At 39.5% G+C, this 18,275-nt stretch overlaps 1 protein-coding gene across 6 annotated transcripts; it reads left to right on the top strand.

The window, feature by feature from the left end:
• The first annotated feature begins 2,025 nt into the window (after positions 1 to 2,025).
• Positions 2,026 to 10,814, top strand: LOC116250627 (upstream activation factor subunit spp27-like). Of its 6 annotated transcripts, XR_007572869.1 has the most exons (8): positions 2,030 to 2,569; positions 4,001 to 4,100; positions 4,199 to 4,370; positions 5,568 to 5,627; positions 6,676 to 6,872; positions 9,341 to 9,509; positions 9,791 to 10,262; positions 10,378 to 10,814. XR_007572869.1 is itself a non-coding variant. In XM_050076919.1 (7 exons), the coding sequence occupies exons 1-6, from the start codon at positions 2,196 to 2,198 to the stop codon at positions 9,464 to 9,466; spliced, it is 1,023 nt and encodes a 340-aa protein (XP_049932876.1). In that variant the 5' UTR covers positions 2,026 to 2,195; the 3' UTR covers positions 9,467 to 9,509; positions 9,791 to 10,814. The 6 variants fall into 6 exon arrangements, 5 of the variants coding, with proteins under 5 accessions (XP_049932876.1, XP_031480257.1, XP_031480256.1 ...); XM_050076919.1 differs by having other exon boundaries at positions 2,026 to 2,569; positions 6,682 to 6,872; positions 9,791 to 10,814; XM_031624397.2 differs by lacking the exon at positions 9,791 to 10,262 and having other exon boundaries at positions 10,550 to 10,814.
• Positions 10,815 to 18,275: the final 7,461 nt, after the last annotated feature.

The following is an 18,275-nucleotide window of genomic DNA, read 5'->3' as shown; positions in this document are numbered from 1 at the left end:
TAGACCCATGTTCAGACTTGGAATTCATCTGATCTTTACCTTTCATCATGCTGAACAGGTCTCCAACACATCCCGGATTCAGATTCAAATTTGGTCACCTAAATCGCATACTGGGTCGGAATCTGAGTATAAAACGACGTCAATTTCTCTTTTAACACACGCCAAATGTGAGAGGCACTTGTCTTTGTCATCAAGAGGTGAGCTGAGTCCAACAATCAGCTCATTTGTATTTGACACTTCAGAAAAGTCGCACACAACTTATACGCCAAACCAGCAAAAACAAAATTACAAAAACCCACATATATGTCTGAATCCCTTTCATTTAACCCCCTCGTCTATTTTTATTACAAGCAGTTAATTGGAAAAAAATAAAACTTAAGCACGTATTTGTTGCCCCGTCAAGAGTTGAGTGGAACTTTCAAGATTAAAACAGTTGTTGAAGTCCAAATGATAGATCTATGAAATAGTTACAAACGGTTCCATTACCAAATTATCTCTAAAGAATGTAACTACAAAACCGGCAGAGCTGATCTTGTTTATCATGCTTAAATCCATAGATTTTAGGAGGAGGAAACATAAAACTTTGTGTCCACAAAACTCAAAATTCCAAGTTCACAAATTCATGTTCAAGCGAAATATATTAAATCTTTGTAAAAAAAAAAAAAAAAAACTGAACTTAAAGATCTAAAATAGGTCTGAATCTCAAAGTGAGGCTGATTCAGATCTGAAGTGCTTAAACCTCACTATAGGCAAATGTATTTTTCTGAAATGGAAAGTAGAAAAAACTGGAAAATCGGTGGAGGCCCATTGATGGCTCCATCGAGCTGACGGTCACGTGCAAAACAAGTTCGTGATTGCAACCTCGCTAGCTGTAGATTTCGCAGGGCATTTTCTCAGAAGCACCCTCCATCGTTTCCCACAATTCCTTGATTGCCCCTACGGCGTGCGAGGGTGACCGAATAATGCACATTGCCGCCTAATCCACCGGTAAATCAATGTCCGGAGACGTCACTGTTCGTTCGGTTCCCCCGTGTGGACTCGATATCTTATCCAACCCTTCTCCCACGACCACCACTCGGTTCAGTTTGTGGCACATCCTAAGCCAGGACAAGCGTGAATGTGTTTGGACACTAGTTGCAAACTTAGGTCCGAATATCAACTTCATCGTCTTCCATCCCCATCCGGATTTGGATGAAATATATAACCGAAAACATATTACATATCCCCTGCCTGCCTTGTGAGTGAAGCAAAATGGAGAGGCTCAAAGCAAAAAGGGTGGCAAGAAACTTTACGTCGGATGATAAACAAAAGGAACCGAGGTACATTTGGAGAGGATAAGCAAAATAGCGTGTCACGGGTTAATGTGTATGCATGTAAGAAAAAGGCAAGAATTTTGATCATTTAAGAAAACAATCAATGCTGTGACTTCGTAAAAGTAATGTTATACAATAACATCTTTTAATTTGAACAATTAATTAGGTTATCTGAGCACGGTATACATATTTGTTTCGTTAACGTATTTTGTGAACTTTATATACTGCCATACAGATACATATGTTGTGGACATGTTTATGAAAAGAAACCGCGTTTTGTAAATCTGAGCGGTTTGTGCCGTGTGTCCGCAAATTTTGAACTTGCACTGGACTCGTTCGCGAGGTGCGCATGGATTCGTTTCGTTGGTGATAAAGTGAATATGGATCTGGATGATGGTTAACAGGGTCCAGATCCAATCTGTGAGAGAGACAATTCAAAAGGTCCGTCGATTAGGTCCCGGCGGCGCGCCAGGGCTACTCCTTCGGTTCTTGGACGATTTATCTTCTAACCTCTGTCTTATCAGCTATTTACAGAAATCTACCAACCCAGTTATTAAAATCAGTATTCCTGTCTTTCCGCCTATGTTTAGAAGGTCTTGCGAGGAAATTTATTCTTGGATTGGAATGTAATAAATGGAAGTTTGGCTCGTGGATTCGAATACGCAATGAAACGGGGGGCTTTTAGTTAATGATTCTGGTTTTCATTTCCGGGAAGAAACGCCCGGGGATCGATTCGGATTTGTGAACCCAAAAGTCCGCTCGTTCCTCGCCCTAACGCCTCTTCCTCCTCCTCTCTATCCAGGAATTGCTCGTCTGCGAAGCAAGCAAGTAGGGAGGAAGAAGACGAGGGAAGGAAAGGGAGGAGTTGGCGGGAGGAGGGAAATGGTGTCGGACTCGCAGCTCATCGAGCGTCTCAGGGAGTTCCTGGGCACGGCTGACCTGTCCACCACGACGACCGCCATTGTGCGGAAGAGGCTCGAGGAAGAGTTCCAGGTGGACCTCACGAACAAGAAGGCCTTCATCAGGGAGCAGGTCGACCTCTACCTCCAGAGCCAGCAGGAGAATGACAAGGACGACGTGGAGGAGGACGAGGAGGTCGATGACGGTGACGGCGAAGGCCAAGGCGACGGTGGTCCCGAAGACGCGGCGTCCGGGTCGGGGGAGGGAGAGGATGACGGCGACGATGAGGAGGAGGAGGAGGAGGAGGAGGAAGCTGAAGGCGATGATGAGGGCGCGGGCGGGAGTCGCAAAAGACCGTAAGTGTCGCTATTGTTCCCCTTTTTGTGCTTCTGGTCTTGTTCATCTCAAATTTGTTTCCGTAGTTCTGAATTGGTTGTTGTTGGTTTTGTTCAATAATAGGTATAGTTTCGATCTAAAGTTTTCGCGTAGGTTAACAGGGTTTCATCTGCCCTTCCTTTTTATTCTTACTCCGCTGCTCATAGAGTTCAGATTTTGCATTTTCTGCACGCTTGGAACAATGGACGTGTTTACGGACGTCGGCCTTTCACCTTGCACCCTGTGCCTGTTCCGAGGTATGCGCTGCTCTGGCAGCGCAATCAACCAATAGAGAATGCGACGGTTTAGAAACCAAGCGAATGAAGCCTCTCGGAAGAAACGAGCGGTGAACTTGGAACCGTGTTTGATGTGGTTGCATTTAATGATTCGTTTTAGTTTCCTTAGGCAGGCATTCCCTGGATGAATCTTTCTCGCCCCCCTCTTACTGGTCCTCTTATAGTTAAGATAATATTCGTTCCTATGATTGATCAATCGTTGCATTCTGCATTCGTAGTATCATTACTCTTTGCTTTTGCTGATAGGGAAGAATATGCATCGGCACTGGCATATGGTGGTAAGTAAGGGTTGGATATCTTCGGATATAATTTGTTCGTCTAAATCGCTACTGATACCAGTCTTGTTGGAACTCAACAAGGAAATTAGGGGTTGGATAACAATGGGTGATGCGATTAAATGTGCTTAGTTCTAAACGAAGAACACTATATTTAAGGAATATGTAGTTAGAAGTGATGTGTCTGGGAATTAGCTTTACCAATGAACCATTTCATTTTGCAACTGTTTTTTCTGTATCAGACTCTCAGTTCGAAAGTCACTACTAAGATCTATTTATTGAGGGCTGTCTCTTCTGTGCCAAGAAATATCAGAACTTGTTAAGCATTTTCTATCAATCACTAGTTTAAATTTTAAAATGATTTCCTAGTGTCCAGAGTCGAGTATTTGGCTGTAACGTGAGAACATTTTCTTGCTAGCGTTATTTGAATTTTAATGATTAACTTCTTTGCATTCTTATGATCACAGCAATTGGTAGAGGATCACTGATAAACAATTGACTTCAATGTTGATTGGTTTGAGATATTTGGATTACAACGTACTTGAATAAGGCATGTTATGGAGAATCATCTTTTCTCTTCTTACTTTCCTTTTTCTCAGTTCTTCTTTTTTTTGAGTGTGAAAACTAAAAAGCATTTGGATCCATTCTGGGGTAGAGTATCCAGCAGACACTTATCAAATGGGTTGGTCAAGCTTGTTCCTTCCTTATTTTTCTAAGTTTTCATTATTGTGAATGAATAATGTTTTTGCAGTTATATTACCTAAGTCGCCATTTTTACATGCTGTTTGTTTGATAGGGAATGAAGTTTTATGTGCTTTTGTTTTTTTTCATATTTATTTAGAGAGAAGAAGAGGGGAGGAGGTGGTGGATTTACCAAATTATGTGGCCTTTCGCCAGAGCTGCAGAAAATTATTGGTGTATCCAAGCTACCAAGAACAAAGGTTCTAATAATATTCCCAAAGCATTTTCTGAATAATAGATAGTAAATAAGAAGTTAACTCTTTTTTTAATCTTTTGTTCTTTTTCTTTTTCCATTCAGGTGGTCCAACAACTCTGGGTGTATATTCGTAAACATGATTTGCAAGATCCAGAAAACAGGCGAAACATAAGATGTGATAAACTATTGCGTAGTGTTTTTAATTCTGATTCTATCAATATGTTCCAAATGAACAAAGTTTTGTCAAAGCACATCTATCCTCTGCCTCCAGGAGGTAATTTATTCAACTTTCTGTGAAGTATGGCTGATCTGATATTACATTCTCAAAATCTGTTTGTTAGATGTCAAGATTTTGCCATTATTTATTGGGTTTTGGTTGTTTTTTGCATATTTCTTTGACTTCTTTTTTCTTTCATTACAACTGTTATTAGCTGTATGTAAGCAAATATGGATGCCTTTTTTATCTTTCTATTAGTGAAATATTTTTACTGCGGAAGTCATCAAGGTGTTGTCTTGGAGGTTCCCATAATTATTCTCTTGCACTTTATTGAGTCTGATTAAATGTAGCAGAAAGGAAATGATCTCACAACTACACTTCTAAGTGTATTAAAACCTCATTTAAGTCATGAAACTTTTGAAGCACCTCAATTTCTCTAGGTTTGGGTTGTCGCATGTCAAGAGACTTAATTTGTGTACCTTCATGCGATTTGAATAATGAAGTATCTTGGTGATCCTGCATTGGGAATGAAAAGTTATATGTATGGTTCTGTTCTGTCGCACCATGTGGTTGGGGTGGGACTCAACGTTTTTTATCTGGCACCTGCACCCGGCCTGTCGACCAATTTCTTTGTGGCTCTATATCTTGTCGTGCATGGTATGTTCATGATTTGTACAAATGGAACACATCACTCCTACAAGAACAGACATTGATGGGCTTTTTTTGTGGGTCAGCATGATATTTTTGTCTTCTCTTACCATCTAAAGGGCTTAAAAGACATCTCTATCGTGTCATATGCTGGATTGCATTTGCCATCTCTTCCATATTGTGTTAATTTCCTGTGCAGCAATTTGTTGGTGCTAGCAATTACATTTTTTTTTCACTTTTTGCTTTCAACATGTAGTCATTCTATCTTGCAAGAGAACGAAAAGTCAGCATTAGATCCTTGTCTAGGAAAAAATGTTCACATTCACTAATCAACTCACACGCATGGATGCACATACATTCTTTTAGATTATAGGTGGGAAGAATGCTATTGTAAAAATAAATAGTAAGGACACCACCTTGCCCTGCCATTTCTAACTTCGTATAGGTAAAGCCTGGCATTGATCTCCACATCACAGCATGCTTGCATTTCAAATCATAATATTACTGGCTAAGATCAAGACATGCTGTCTTTCGTTAATTTTTTTTTATCATATTGTGATATTACCTGCATTTCAAAAGGTTGTTAATGCTCTCCCATTTTCACAGATAATGGTGAAGTGGAATCAAACGAGAAGCCTTTGAAAATGGAGAAAGGCAAAGAAAAAGGTCAATCTTTATATTCTTGTCTTTCTTTAGATAACTATGAAAAAAAAAGCTCTGGGAGAACAAAAATTTTATTAATATGAAACTTCCAGTTCAGCTTCTTATGCCTTTTGCTTAAAGTAAATAATTCAAGGAGTCTCTTATTTCCTGGGACTTCCTTTTGTATATCTATATAGAAGGAGCAGAATGAAGTTTTGGTACACCATTTGATCCTTATTAACATAGGAAGTAGGAAAAGGAAAGTTAACTGATGCATCTGCTTCTTATTTTGTCCTTTTGCTTTTTTAAAAAGGAATATAAAATTGCTTTCTATGAAGAAAAATTTTTTAAGTAGGTAAATAAATTACAACATGAGTAAATCAACAAAATGAATAAATTGATATCGATATAATACTCATAAGTTGATAGCTAAACATAAACATAATTTATGCCCATCTTAATAGTTTCCATGTTTTACCCTTTATATCTGCACATGCATGCACAGCCATGTGATATAGTTGGTGAATGACAATTCTTTTAGAAAAGTATTGAGTTCTATGATGTGAAAATGATTCTCAGATCATCATATATGAAGTCTGAAACTTAAGTAGGTTGATTGTTTTGTGTGTGTGAGAACTGACAAGCTGGGGTAGGTAGGTCTGCATGTGGTTATGCTGACAATAACACACTAAGTTCAAAATCTTTACGTCATTGTTCATTCACCTTGAAGGTCCTAAATTTAATCCTTAAGTGAATGGAGCTCTTGTTGGAATTTTCTTTCTTATCATGCTAATGCATATTTCTTGTTATTGTGTCAACCGGCATGTTCTGTTTGCCAATTATTGTAAATAATATCTCATGTGGCATAACTGTCCCTAGTTTGGTTATGTTTCTCAATGCTATGACATTGTGCATGATATTTGGAGACCTTGATGTGATTTTCCTTCCTATGATTTATGAAATTCAAAAGTTTAGCTGAAAGCCATCATAAAAATGTGTATTGGTACTGATGTTGCGTATATATGTCAGATGTCCAACATTGTTTTTGTTATTTATTTGGTTTCTTTACTAGGTAAAGATGATTTAAAACCAAAAGCGAAGCGACCGAAAAAAGAGAAAGGAGAAGTTGGAAAGGGAAATACGCATCTGAGTGCACCATTGCCCCTTTCCAATGCACTTGTGAAGTTCATTGGTACTGGTGAAGATGCATTATCACGAGGTGAGGTGATCAAGAGAATTTGGGCTTATATAAAGGAAAACGAACTGCAGGTAAGTTCTGATTCTCTTTTGAAATTTAATTTTAATCAACCTTCCAGAAATGGTTTTTAGCATATTCCTAATGATGTGATGTGCTTTATTATATACATGCTAATGTTATGCGCTGTGTGAGTTATTAGAGACTATGAACATGTGTGCTTCTTACTTTTATGCCTACGTGTCTAGTTTTAGTAACTATCATATGTCAACAGTCAAGGCTGAACTTTCGTGGATGCTGCTACTAATATTTCAAGTCCTTTTTTCTTACACATACTGGTTGATTCTTAAGATATATTTGTTGTTTGATCAGTCTTTATTAAGATAATTTGCTTGTTGTACGACTTTGTGTGTTTTCACGTTCTATCTTGTAACTGTCGACTTTATTATATGGGCCTGTTCGGTGCTGAAATTTTGTCAGATCAGCCCAAAAATTAAATGGCTATATATGCACATGAGAAACTTGTAGTAGTTTCTACTTCTTCTAGGATGTATTTGGTACTCGGTGTTTGACTGAAGGTCCAAAATCTAAGTCCCACAGGTGCGGGTACGGGTATGGCGAAGTGGGTATGGGTACACCGATTTTAGAAAATTTGGGTACACAAAATTCACTTGGTACTTGCTACAAAACATGACAATATAAATGAAACCAGCAAAAAAGTAACATAATATAAAAGAGAAACTGGGGAAATATAAGTGAAACCAGCAAAACAGATGAATGTAAATGAAGCCAGAAAAACACAGCACGGCAGTTGCCTTTCAAATTAAATGGAACCGGCAAAAAAATCATATAGAGTTATAAACATAAAAGAAAAACACGGCCAATATAAATGAAACCAGTGAAACTGGTGAATATAAATGAAACCAGAAAAACACGGCAGTTCAAACATAATTATATAAATGAAATCAGCAAAAGTAATAACTAAAAATATAAGAAACAGATGACACGGCATGAGAGTATTTCAAATCAGAGAGCACGGCAAACAGATGAACTTGTAGGTGTAGTAGAACACGTTCACTTGTGGAACAAGCCATAAATCTGGACAAAGATTTATCCAACTCTAACAATGACAGAAGAAACACGAAAAATAGGGGAACAAAAACAAAAGGAGGAAAATCTAAAGATCCTTAAGAAGGGAATGAAAAAAAGAAAAAACTCATCTTGTTGCCGACGTCCGTCGCCAGTCGCAGGTCGCGGCCGGCCAGCGAAGCTCTTCACTGTATCGATCACCCGGAGATATGATGTAATATGAAGGTAAGGAGGGAGAGGCGTGGGCAAAATGGGTTTATTTAAAGTGGTTTGTATCGGTTCCAACCTAGAACTGATCCAAACTGTACCAACGCATATCGCTGTACCCGAATCGGCGTACTGCCATACCGGTATGGGTACGTGGGCCAAACACATGTAGTCATGTACTCGTTTGACATAGTCTAAAATCATTGACCAAAACTTGTCTACTGGTAAAAGTGAATTACAATGCTAAGGTATGGTGTAGACCTAAGGTGGAAAAGATAGTGGTAGTAGGGGGTTTTTGGGACATGCATTGAGAAATGCATGATGGCATGCATGTGTCCGATGGGTCTCATTGTGGCATCAAGATGGATCCTACAAAGACCACCTTTTGTAGGTGAGTTGGTAGAACAAGCAACATGATGTATCAAATTTTGTTGGAGATAGTATCTGCAGATTCTTTAACATTGCAGAGATCTGGAGTTCTATCTATGAGTTGACACTATATAAATGTTGAGATGTGCGAAATGGATAATAGCAAGTATTATATATTTGAAAAGGAACCATGCTAATATACAATTAAATATTCTGGTTGGATTTTGTTATTTTTGCTTTATGAAATTGTAAGGCGATGATGCACAAACTGGAATCTCATGAAGTTCAGTGAAAAATATAAACATTGTCTTAGTTGTCATAAAAAGGTGTTTTTGACTGTATATTGCTATAGAAGCAACATTAGTCCATGAAATGATTTAGGTTGGACCATTAGCTTCTCATGTAGATTATGACTGATGAGTTACTGGAAGGAGAGCCTTTAGGCCGAGTGAAGGTTGTCAGGGGATTGAAATATTCTATGGATGTACCTGTGGATTTTTTTTTCCCTCCTCCCTTCTGTCGCAATCTCCAATAGCCATGAACGTAGTTTGGTATGTAATGATATTGTGTGTGCAATATATTAATCAATTAGTATGTGTAACTTGCTATAGGCTCATCCATTATTCTTGGTTTGCTTAGAGCATGTTTCTGCAATGGTAGATCAATTTTATTAAACCTAAATTTTCGCGGATTCCGTTACGTGATTCAATTCCTGGGCAGTGTATGCACATTTACTTAGAACCTGAAATGGTTGCTAGCTAAAGTAAGTCGAGCTTGTGAATGTTTTGGGCACTTTATGATTCTATTGTCCATTACTGCTTGCTTGCCTCTATTGCTTGGTATCTGCTTCTTTTTCTGAGAGTGCCTCTTTTGAAAGGATCCTGCTGACAAGAGGCAAATCATCTGTGATGAGAAGTTGAAGGAACTCTTCGAGGTTGACTCTTTCACTGGCTTCACTGTTACAAAGCTACTGTCTGCCCATTTTGTCAAAGCAGAGCAGTGATAAGCTCCACAGAATCTGGTCATCAGCAGAGGCCAAAATTTTGGTAAGTTTTATCCTTTGGGATCGTGATAGAGTTGTTTGTACTGCTCTTCTTCCTGCCTATCCTCTTTTTTTTCTTCAGGATCAATGGGCAGGCTTATCTTGTCAAAAATGGGAAGAAAATGAAATCATTAAACTGCACGTTTTTCTCCTCCATGATTGCAAGATCAAGTTTAAAGCTTGAACACAAATCATTGTCTCTGCTTCCCTCCTTTTTCTCACCCTTTTCTTGCTTCTGGCCTTTTAACTTCTATTCCGATTCTTTTTATGCGCTGTTAAGAACAGGGTGTTCTAGGAAGTGGAAAGTGCGTTGTAGTGCACAATGCCTTTCAGCGTTTAGGAGCATTAGTGGTACAGGTGTTGATAATGAAGCTCCATTGTCAAAATTATAACTAGAGTCCAATCGGTGAGTGGAAATGATCGTCATGCTCTTTTTTTTTGTTGTTGCATAGGATAAACTATTGGGAAAATAGAATAAACTCCAAAAAAGCTTGTGTTTGCAACACAGTAGATTTGAAATTGATGTTTTGCAATACACGAAAATCATATTTCCCCTTTTAGTTTAAGGCTTCCAACAGTGACTTCAGATAGCCAGGCACCAGACCTCTTTGAATAGAACATTTTGGAAATATTAACAGATTGCAGGTTGACCTTTGCTCAGACCATTGAATGTGGAGTTGTTGCCAGTGATCCTCGCCAGCCTAGAGTACCATGTTTGGTCTGGCAGTCTGATTCAGCACCTAGCAAAAGGAGAATTGTAAGAAGAAAATTTTCCCTATATTTCATTAAGGAATTCAGCACAACGGAGATGACAAAATTTTCTCATGACCATCCTAAACTTGAAATATTATCCAGTTCATTGCGTTTTTCAGGTCGTGAAGTATATTTAGAAAGCAGCCACATGCCTTTGGTTGGTTGATTAGGAGGGACGCTGCAATGTTTCAAAGCTTTCATCTCTATATGTTTTCCGTTTCCTGGCACTTCCAAACTGCGTTTAACAAAAAATTGTCAGGAGTGAATATGTGCTATTGTTTGGTAGGTTAGCCTACAACGCGTGATCTCGTCAAATCCTAGCAGGAACACGCAAATTGGTGGGTTGGTGATCCAAATGATCCAGCTTGGACCGGTTTGACAGGTGGAAATTGGGCTGTCTCGATCCTTGTTCTCTTGATTCGAAGCCAAAGCGAGATAAAGGACTTTCAAAAACATGTTCAATTATCCCGCGTTGGGGAATTTTGTAGGTGTCTTGACATGTTAATGTTTCAACTGTGAAAGGCCAATATATATATATAGCTCGTGTTTGCATCTATCTCAGAAAGTTGGTGCCTGCCTCACGTGGCTATTTAATGGGGCATCATGGCTCGCCTACGTGAGTTCACGATGTTAGGTTTCAAACTTTTCTGAACGTATTTTCTGGGTTATAGTGTCTCAGTGTATTAAAATGCCTTTGGTTTGTTTCAGGGGCGGAGCCAGAAAGTGTTTATGAGGATGGTTTATTGAAGTTTTTAAATTTTGTTATGCGCTGAAATATTTATCTTTTAAAATTTTTATACATGACACTTGTGCGGTTTGTTTCCAGAGGCTTGAACGTGAGATTAGAATGTAGTGGATCAGTTTTTCTTGTGTTTAGGTTCGTGGGTGTGGTATGGACCTTATACGTACCTTAATCGCTTGTTGGTCATGCACCAAGGTGCTTTGGGACAATGGCAACGGGAACTTGATTGACGAACTGCAACGCTGTTTATTTATGTTCGTTTCTGACTCCATTTATAGGTTTAATATATTTGTGGCTTCTTCAGCCACGAATCTGAGCTTTGTGGAGGCAGTTTAAGACGGTGGAGAGTCTGGAGACGGCCGCAGCGAAGGTTAATTATCAATTAGGCTTAGAAAGTTAGATATTGAGTCAAGTGATCGCACGGGGTTAATTACTCCTTTTAGCGTTTTCTTATGTTGAAAAATAGCAATTGGTTAGACTTTCTCCCAATTTTAAAGATTATCTGAAGATTTTTGTTTTGGCCAGTCATGTTTTGAGCAAAGTGATTCAAGTGATTCGATTCTAATATGGATCCAAGTAGTCAGACTCACTACACATCCGGTTAGTACGAAAGTGGATAGGACTTGCAGCTTGTGGGAACGTAAATTGGCAGCAATATCTCCTATCAGTCATATGCTATATGTGATTCCAATCATATTTATTTGCATATATTTATGGTCCGATTACACTGAGCTGAAAAATACCCCAAACTTCTTAATAAACATTTTTATGGGCAAGTGGGGCACGTGACCATGAGAAAGATGCCAAGGCGCCTGTGCCACTCTGAAGATTGTCCCAGTATATTGGGCTTACCTATAAGCCCATACCGTGAATGATTGCACTGAAGCGACAAATTGTAGTGCATTTGCCAAGTTCCTTTCCTTCCATGCAATTCCCCTACTTTCCTTTCTGATTCGATTAGGAATGTATTACGAGTCGCATTTATACCAACTCGACTCTGGATCTATCTTTTATATTTGTTAATTTTCGAGGATATGTTAGTAAGTTTCGGTATATTTTGACACCATCTTTTACTGTTTTCTTTTACATTTAAGGGAAAAAAAATATTTATGAATCAGACAAGACAGGCTTAAAGTAGTGGAGCTCGAGCTCGTACTCTTACCAAATCGAGCTCGAACTCATGTCGTAAAGCGCTGACTGGAGCTGGTGCTCTGCTTGGTCGTTCTACATTCCTATTGATAACCCACTGTTGGCAGTCACAAACATCAACCCTTTCTAACGATTGCGGTAAGGAGTCGGGAAATGGCACGAAGCAACAGAGGTGGGGAAAAATCGAGCCTGGCAGTGGCTTCCCAGGGCAACGTATTCAGCTGATCCGGGGGTCGAATGAAGCACGCAGAGCCATCAAGACAATCATGCCACGTGCCCGGCATTTGGAGCCAGGAACTTTCCGCAGGGTACGCTTTTCCTTCCCTGCAGCCGGTTCTGTGAATTAACAGTGGTTGTACGAGCAGCCATTGGTGTCTGGGAAGTACTCTCCACTGACACCTGCTCCCCGGTCATTTAAAACGTGGCGACCACCGCCATCACCGGTCAGAGCAAGACGGACTTTGTGAGACTGCTTTCGAAAATGTTCTTCCGGCGAAACCAAACACCGGAAGACTGGCCGGCGGCGGGGCGCAGGCGAAGTTCTAGGCATGGCAATGCAAGGGGCCGATCACTTTCTTGCTTGGAAATTAGCTAGAAAGTTTCCTTTACTATGTAATTATAGGAATGAACATTTATTGGTCCAAGCTGCATCCCTGCGATTGAGTGTGAACTTGGTTCCAACTTAATTCCGTAACCGACGGAGGCAGCGGACTTCATTTTGCTACTGGAAGACTTGTTGAAATCGATTTAGCAGCTGCTATTGTGGGACAGTGGCTAGATTCCACATCTTGGTATAAGCCCAAGCAATCATCTCTACGCTTTTCATGTTGGGATTCAGCAAATAAAGAGGCGGTAGGACATCTTGTCATTATGCAAAACGATAAAGCTCTCTCTTATCCTTTTTAATGGATTCCCATTTTGTCGGCCAGAGAGAGAGAGAGAGAGAGAGAGAGAGGGCTCTGTATCATGCTAACTTGTTTCCGGACCACAGATGAGACACGATTTTTTCAAGGGACATGGACCCTACAATTTCTGAAACTCTTCACCTAATCTTTGCTGATAAACTGTGAAACGGGAAGTTGCTTTGTAATTTCCTCCAATTTAGGTGACAAGCTCAATTAGGTGGAGAAAAATAAAAGTACCACTTTTTTCTCTTTTAAACAAATGACAGTGGAAGACATACGTTTCCCAAATCAAAAGGACAATGTAGAAATGCACAGAGTTTCACATGAAATGACTGCATAGAAAAGAAGAATTTTTCATACGTTTCAAAGTTACGTGCTTCAACTGAGGCCATTCGTTGGTGTTCTGCCCACAAAAGCTGAGCAGATATATACAAAGACATTAAATGACAAGCTTATTTCTAAGATTGTGGCAGAAAAGCGGGTGCTTGAAATGGAAAGGTTAAACAATTAATATTAGTTTCTTTTTTTTTTCTTGGAGATCTATATGATCAGTAAGGTAGAGTGTGTTAGAACAATGCCTTCCCATTGCATATCTACCATCTAAGGTTATGGGGAGATTTATATTCCTAGTTGGCCTAATATATGCGAAAAATATTTACCCGCAAGGAAAAATTGACAATAATGAGCTTTTGCATTGGCAAGTTATATTATAAGATTATCTATCACGTGGGTATCAAAGCACCGCCTTGTACTTGACTAATATGGTAATTGTCATACCAACATTGACAGGGAGATGCTTCGAGACTGAACTTGGCTTTTCAGGTGAGTGAAAGGTTAACAACAACTTGAAAAGAGAAGAGGCCCGATGGTCCCTCCCCCGTTCTTATCATCGGAGTATTGAGCTACATCAGCGTTGGCAATGACAACAATTCATCATTCAACTTACCGTGCCTTACCGGAAGTTGATTTCATGCCTATGCCTTTATTCCATGCTTCATATGGAAAGCGTGCTCCTTATTTTTTTAAAATCACACAGAAATATATGTATATATATATATTTTTAAATCATATAGAATCAAGATTGGAGATGCTGTGCTTCCCCGCATTTCTTAATTCTTTTTATGCTTTCATAGTTGTCCTCGTCAGGTTTTACATGTTTAATGCACATTTGTGGTGTGGTGCGTGAGCGTATGCATCATCAAGTTGTTAGCCAGCGCCAGCACCATTATGACATGGCTGAATGTTCGCTGTCGCACTTTGTTCACGACGAACTCATGTATTGGTTGGAAATATGGCTAATGAGCCGATAAAGTTTGGTCATCATCAGTTTGATTCTCGTAAGAGTTACTTTTCTATAAACAATGCCACACACTACTTTCGAGTTGTAAGAAGTAACCATATATTCACCTACACGACTAAAGATAGAAAGAAGGGGAAAGAAAGAGCTTTGCTCCCAACCCAAAGCGTAATGTCAGTGATAAGTCGATGTATATCCAGTGGAAGTGGGATTCGGATAGCTAAATATACTTGGAGTCAGGCCAAGACCAAATCCTGGTACGAATGGGTTTGGATCTCTACGGTTTTTGTGGAGGATGATGGGATGTGAGAAATTGAAAAACATAGCCAAATCATCATGAAGATGTAGTATTAATGGTGCACGTTCCTTTGTCCCTACTGCTGAACCACCCACCAAGATTCGGCGCAGAGACAAGGCTTGGCCCATTCATATCCGTAGGTCCCTATGGATTTAAAAATATATACATCTATTGAAAAATAATGCACTTGTACGGGTTTAGACCTAGACGGCTGATGTTTGCACGCATGCCAAGCCATCTCTTAGGTGCAAAGGAAAACGAATCTCATGCTGGGTGCGGTCAAACAAGCAAGCAAAATTAAATGTTGGTGTTCGGAAACGCACTTTATGATCTTTTTAATTTAAACAAGAGTTGAAGCTCTCTCCCTCCACCCCACCCACTCTCAGGTTTTAGAACTATTTTAAGATATGAATAAACAAGTGGTACATTCATCAACTACAATATTGCATTTTTGTTGTTTAAACGAACAGTGCTCGCAAGATTCAAACTGAGCATCAAATTTTCACCAACCTCTCAATTCAACCAGCAATACTACGCCCCTTAGCCTTATAAAACAAGGAATTGGATAAAATCTAACAAAATAGATAACCTGGAAGCCCAGAGGCTGTTCCCGTCCCTCATGCCAACCGCCTTTCCTTTTCGACGGACATTGAAAATGTGTACGATCACAAAAGATGCTAAACCTGAATATATGCACTTTATTACTTTTGAAAATTATACATAATGTGTTGTATAAATATTCGATATCTATCTCAACACAGGAGAACACATTTTTCATTACAAAATAATAATAAAAAAAAAAAAACAGATGGATGGTGGACTCGGTTATTTGTTTTCATGTGCCAGATTTCCCTCCCACGTAGGGTCGTCGACAGATTGGATTGGATCCAAGACCTCAATTTGTATCAATAGTGTTGGATGCATGGGTTTTATTTCAAAATCATTCCTTGTTTGCTGAATGGTCACTCAACTTCATAATTATAATTATAGTAGGAGAAACTCTAATCTAACAAGATAGCTCAAGTTAAAGAATATTCAATGAAGGGAGACATGTCAACTTGAAAATTCATGCATCTTGGCCCCCACATTGATGCCCGAATCGAGCAAGTGGCAGCGAGCAATTTATTATACATGTTTCGCTTCGGACCCCATTATTCATCTGATCTTGTCCGCCCTATTCTTCGAGGCCGAAACTCATTTATAATGCCACTGACTGTGCAGGATCTCCAAACATCTTGAGCTCTATCCAATCACGGCCACTCGATATATTAGGTAGTGTTAGGCCCAAGAGGATTTTTTCCGTCCAATCCGGAACAGAGAAATTTACAAATTTGTCCGATCCGATTCGAAATTATTTGGGCATATCTACAAAGTGGGGACAGGAGAACCTTCAGCTTGACCGTAACTTGACTTTTTCCTAGTGAATAAAATTTTTCTCGCTTCCATCATTATCCTAGTCATCAATGCACAATATTTCTCGATTCTATATGATCGGCTTCATATATTTCACAAGACATGACAAACAAAAGCCACGCGACACTAAATCTTTTTTCTTTTTTAGTAGGAGACGAAAGGAAATAGACATGGTTTGTCAAATCCAGGAGGGTTTAATTATATCAGACTGAAAACAAATCGGATCTGATAAAGTAGATCCAAGAAGCAGGAAAACGAGGTGATTAGGGTCAAATCCTGTACCTAATCAGATCTGGATGTTCTTGTTTTGAGTGCTCAAGTCGTCTTTGGATCGAGCTTTGCTTTTGAAAACGTGATCCCCAAGTTCGAGCGTCGAGTGATATCCAAATTAAGCTCGCCCGTCCGGTTTTTAATCCAAATCCAAGCCTTGTTTTAACAGAATGGAGCCTGCGAGGCTAAACATGGGAATGTGTAACCAATCCGAACCAAACCCATTTGTTCACATAAGGGGCAATTCTAATCCAAATCTGAGGATTCTGGACCCAGTTGGAGGGTTTGGACCTTTATTGAGGGTTCCGCCCTGACAAGGGGCAGGCCCTAATCTTTTTGTTTGAAAAGACATTGTGCCTAAGTAAATGGATCCAGGTTCTGACCCGGATCCAACCTAAGTTTTTAGGTAAGCCATGAGGTCATTTTTGTTGTGTAGAAGGTGTGGCGACTAGGATTCCGCCACCAGAAAAAAGCCATCAACCAAAGAATCTGGGTAGATCAACAATCATAATTCCCACATTTTTTTTCTCTGCGGGTTGGACCTGACAAGGTGTCCAAACCCCATCAGAACCACTTGTAGCCCCGGGTCGGGTACGGTTACCATTTGATGGATCTCAGATCTCTTCTCTTCTTAAATGAGTCAAAATCAGTTTTTCTGTGAATATCGGTCATTAATTACTTTTTTTTTTTTTTTTTTTTTTTTAACTGTGAAATGCAGGTTTTGGAATTTAATTGGATCTAATTCTTTCTTCTTCGAAATGAAAATGTTTTGGATGTCGATCCATGAAGATTCAGAGACAAAAATCAGAAGAACTTGAAGAGGCGTATGAAGATATGATATGAATTTAAAATTGAATAATGGTGCACGAAAGAAGGAATTGGTTGGATCGATGTTGCCGCAGTTTGACCTCTGCTCTCCAAGAAATGTTGGGCACATAAAAAAAGAAAGGAGAGACGTCGGGAGACGATGATGTTGGACTCCGAAAGAAGCAACGTATGAGTGAAGCTGAAGAAATCAGATGGACCGGTTTCAGAGGAATAACATTTACGTAAAGCTTTCATACACCTTTTGTGGGCTTTTTAGGAGGAGGATATGTGGATGGAATAAGTGAATTTTTCCCCCTTTTCAACTACTTGTAAGGAGGAGGAGGGAATCAGCTGAGGCTTTGTTCTCCCTCTTCTCTTTGAAGAATAGGATTTATGATGGGGAAAAATTGGTGAAAGTTCATTGGCGTGCATGCAGTCTTCAAAGGCCGGAGTTCTCCTCTTGAGCTGCTGCATTTACTAGGAAAGTTCATTGGCGTAACTTTTTTTACTTTGGAGTCTCATTGAGAGGAAAGCGCACCTGACATTAAGATTCGAAGATGGAAAGAAAAAAAAAAAATACAAGAAGGATTTTCTATCTCCACCTCTCCCCATCCCCGGCCCCACCAACCTTTCTTTCTCACTTTGCCTTTGCCATTGCCATATGGGGGTGAGCCTGAACCTTCCAATAAGAGCCGGCCATCTGTATAGGGCACGTGCGTAACTGAACGTGGCAACACATAAAACACAGCACATCTGCATCGCTCATCGCTTTCAAATTAAAGCCCTGAATGAATTTGGGGAGAAATACGAAAAGGACCACTTTATAGAGGACAAAAAAAAAAAAAAAAGGGTAAGTTATCTTTTTGGCCTTCAGATTTTGTGTATAACGCAAAATCCGTTATTTATTTATTTATTTTTTGCTTTCAGAGTCTTCTATGAGTGGTACTGCTTACCTTCTGATAATGGGAGATCGACTCTCGTAAAAAGTTTTTTCCTTTCCATCTAACATCGAAAATAATTGTTCAACTGATGTTAAATGTTTTTCTTCTAGATGGTCATTTAGTTGGTTTTTTGGAGCACAAGATTCTTTGGCCGCGTGAATGTTCGGGGAAGAAAAAGTCAAACCCTTTTGGCGT

This window comes from Nymphaea colorata, chromosome 3 (genome assembly GCF_008831285.2).
Source record: "Nymphaea colorata isolate Beijing-Zhang1983 chromosome 3, ASM883128v2, whole genome shotgun sequence".
NCBI classification, from domain to species: domain Eukaryota; kingdom Viridiplantae; phylum Streptophyta; class Magnoliopsida; order Nymphaeales; family Nymphaeaceae; genus Nymphaea; species Nymphaea colorata.
Note: the sequence above shows the minus strand (reverse complement) of the source record. Positions and strands in the feature narration are given on the sequence as shown.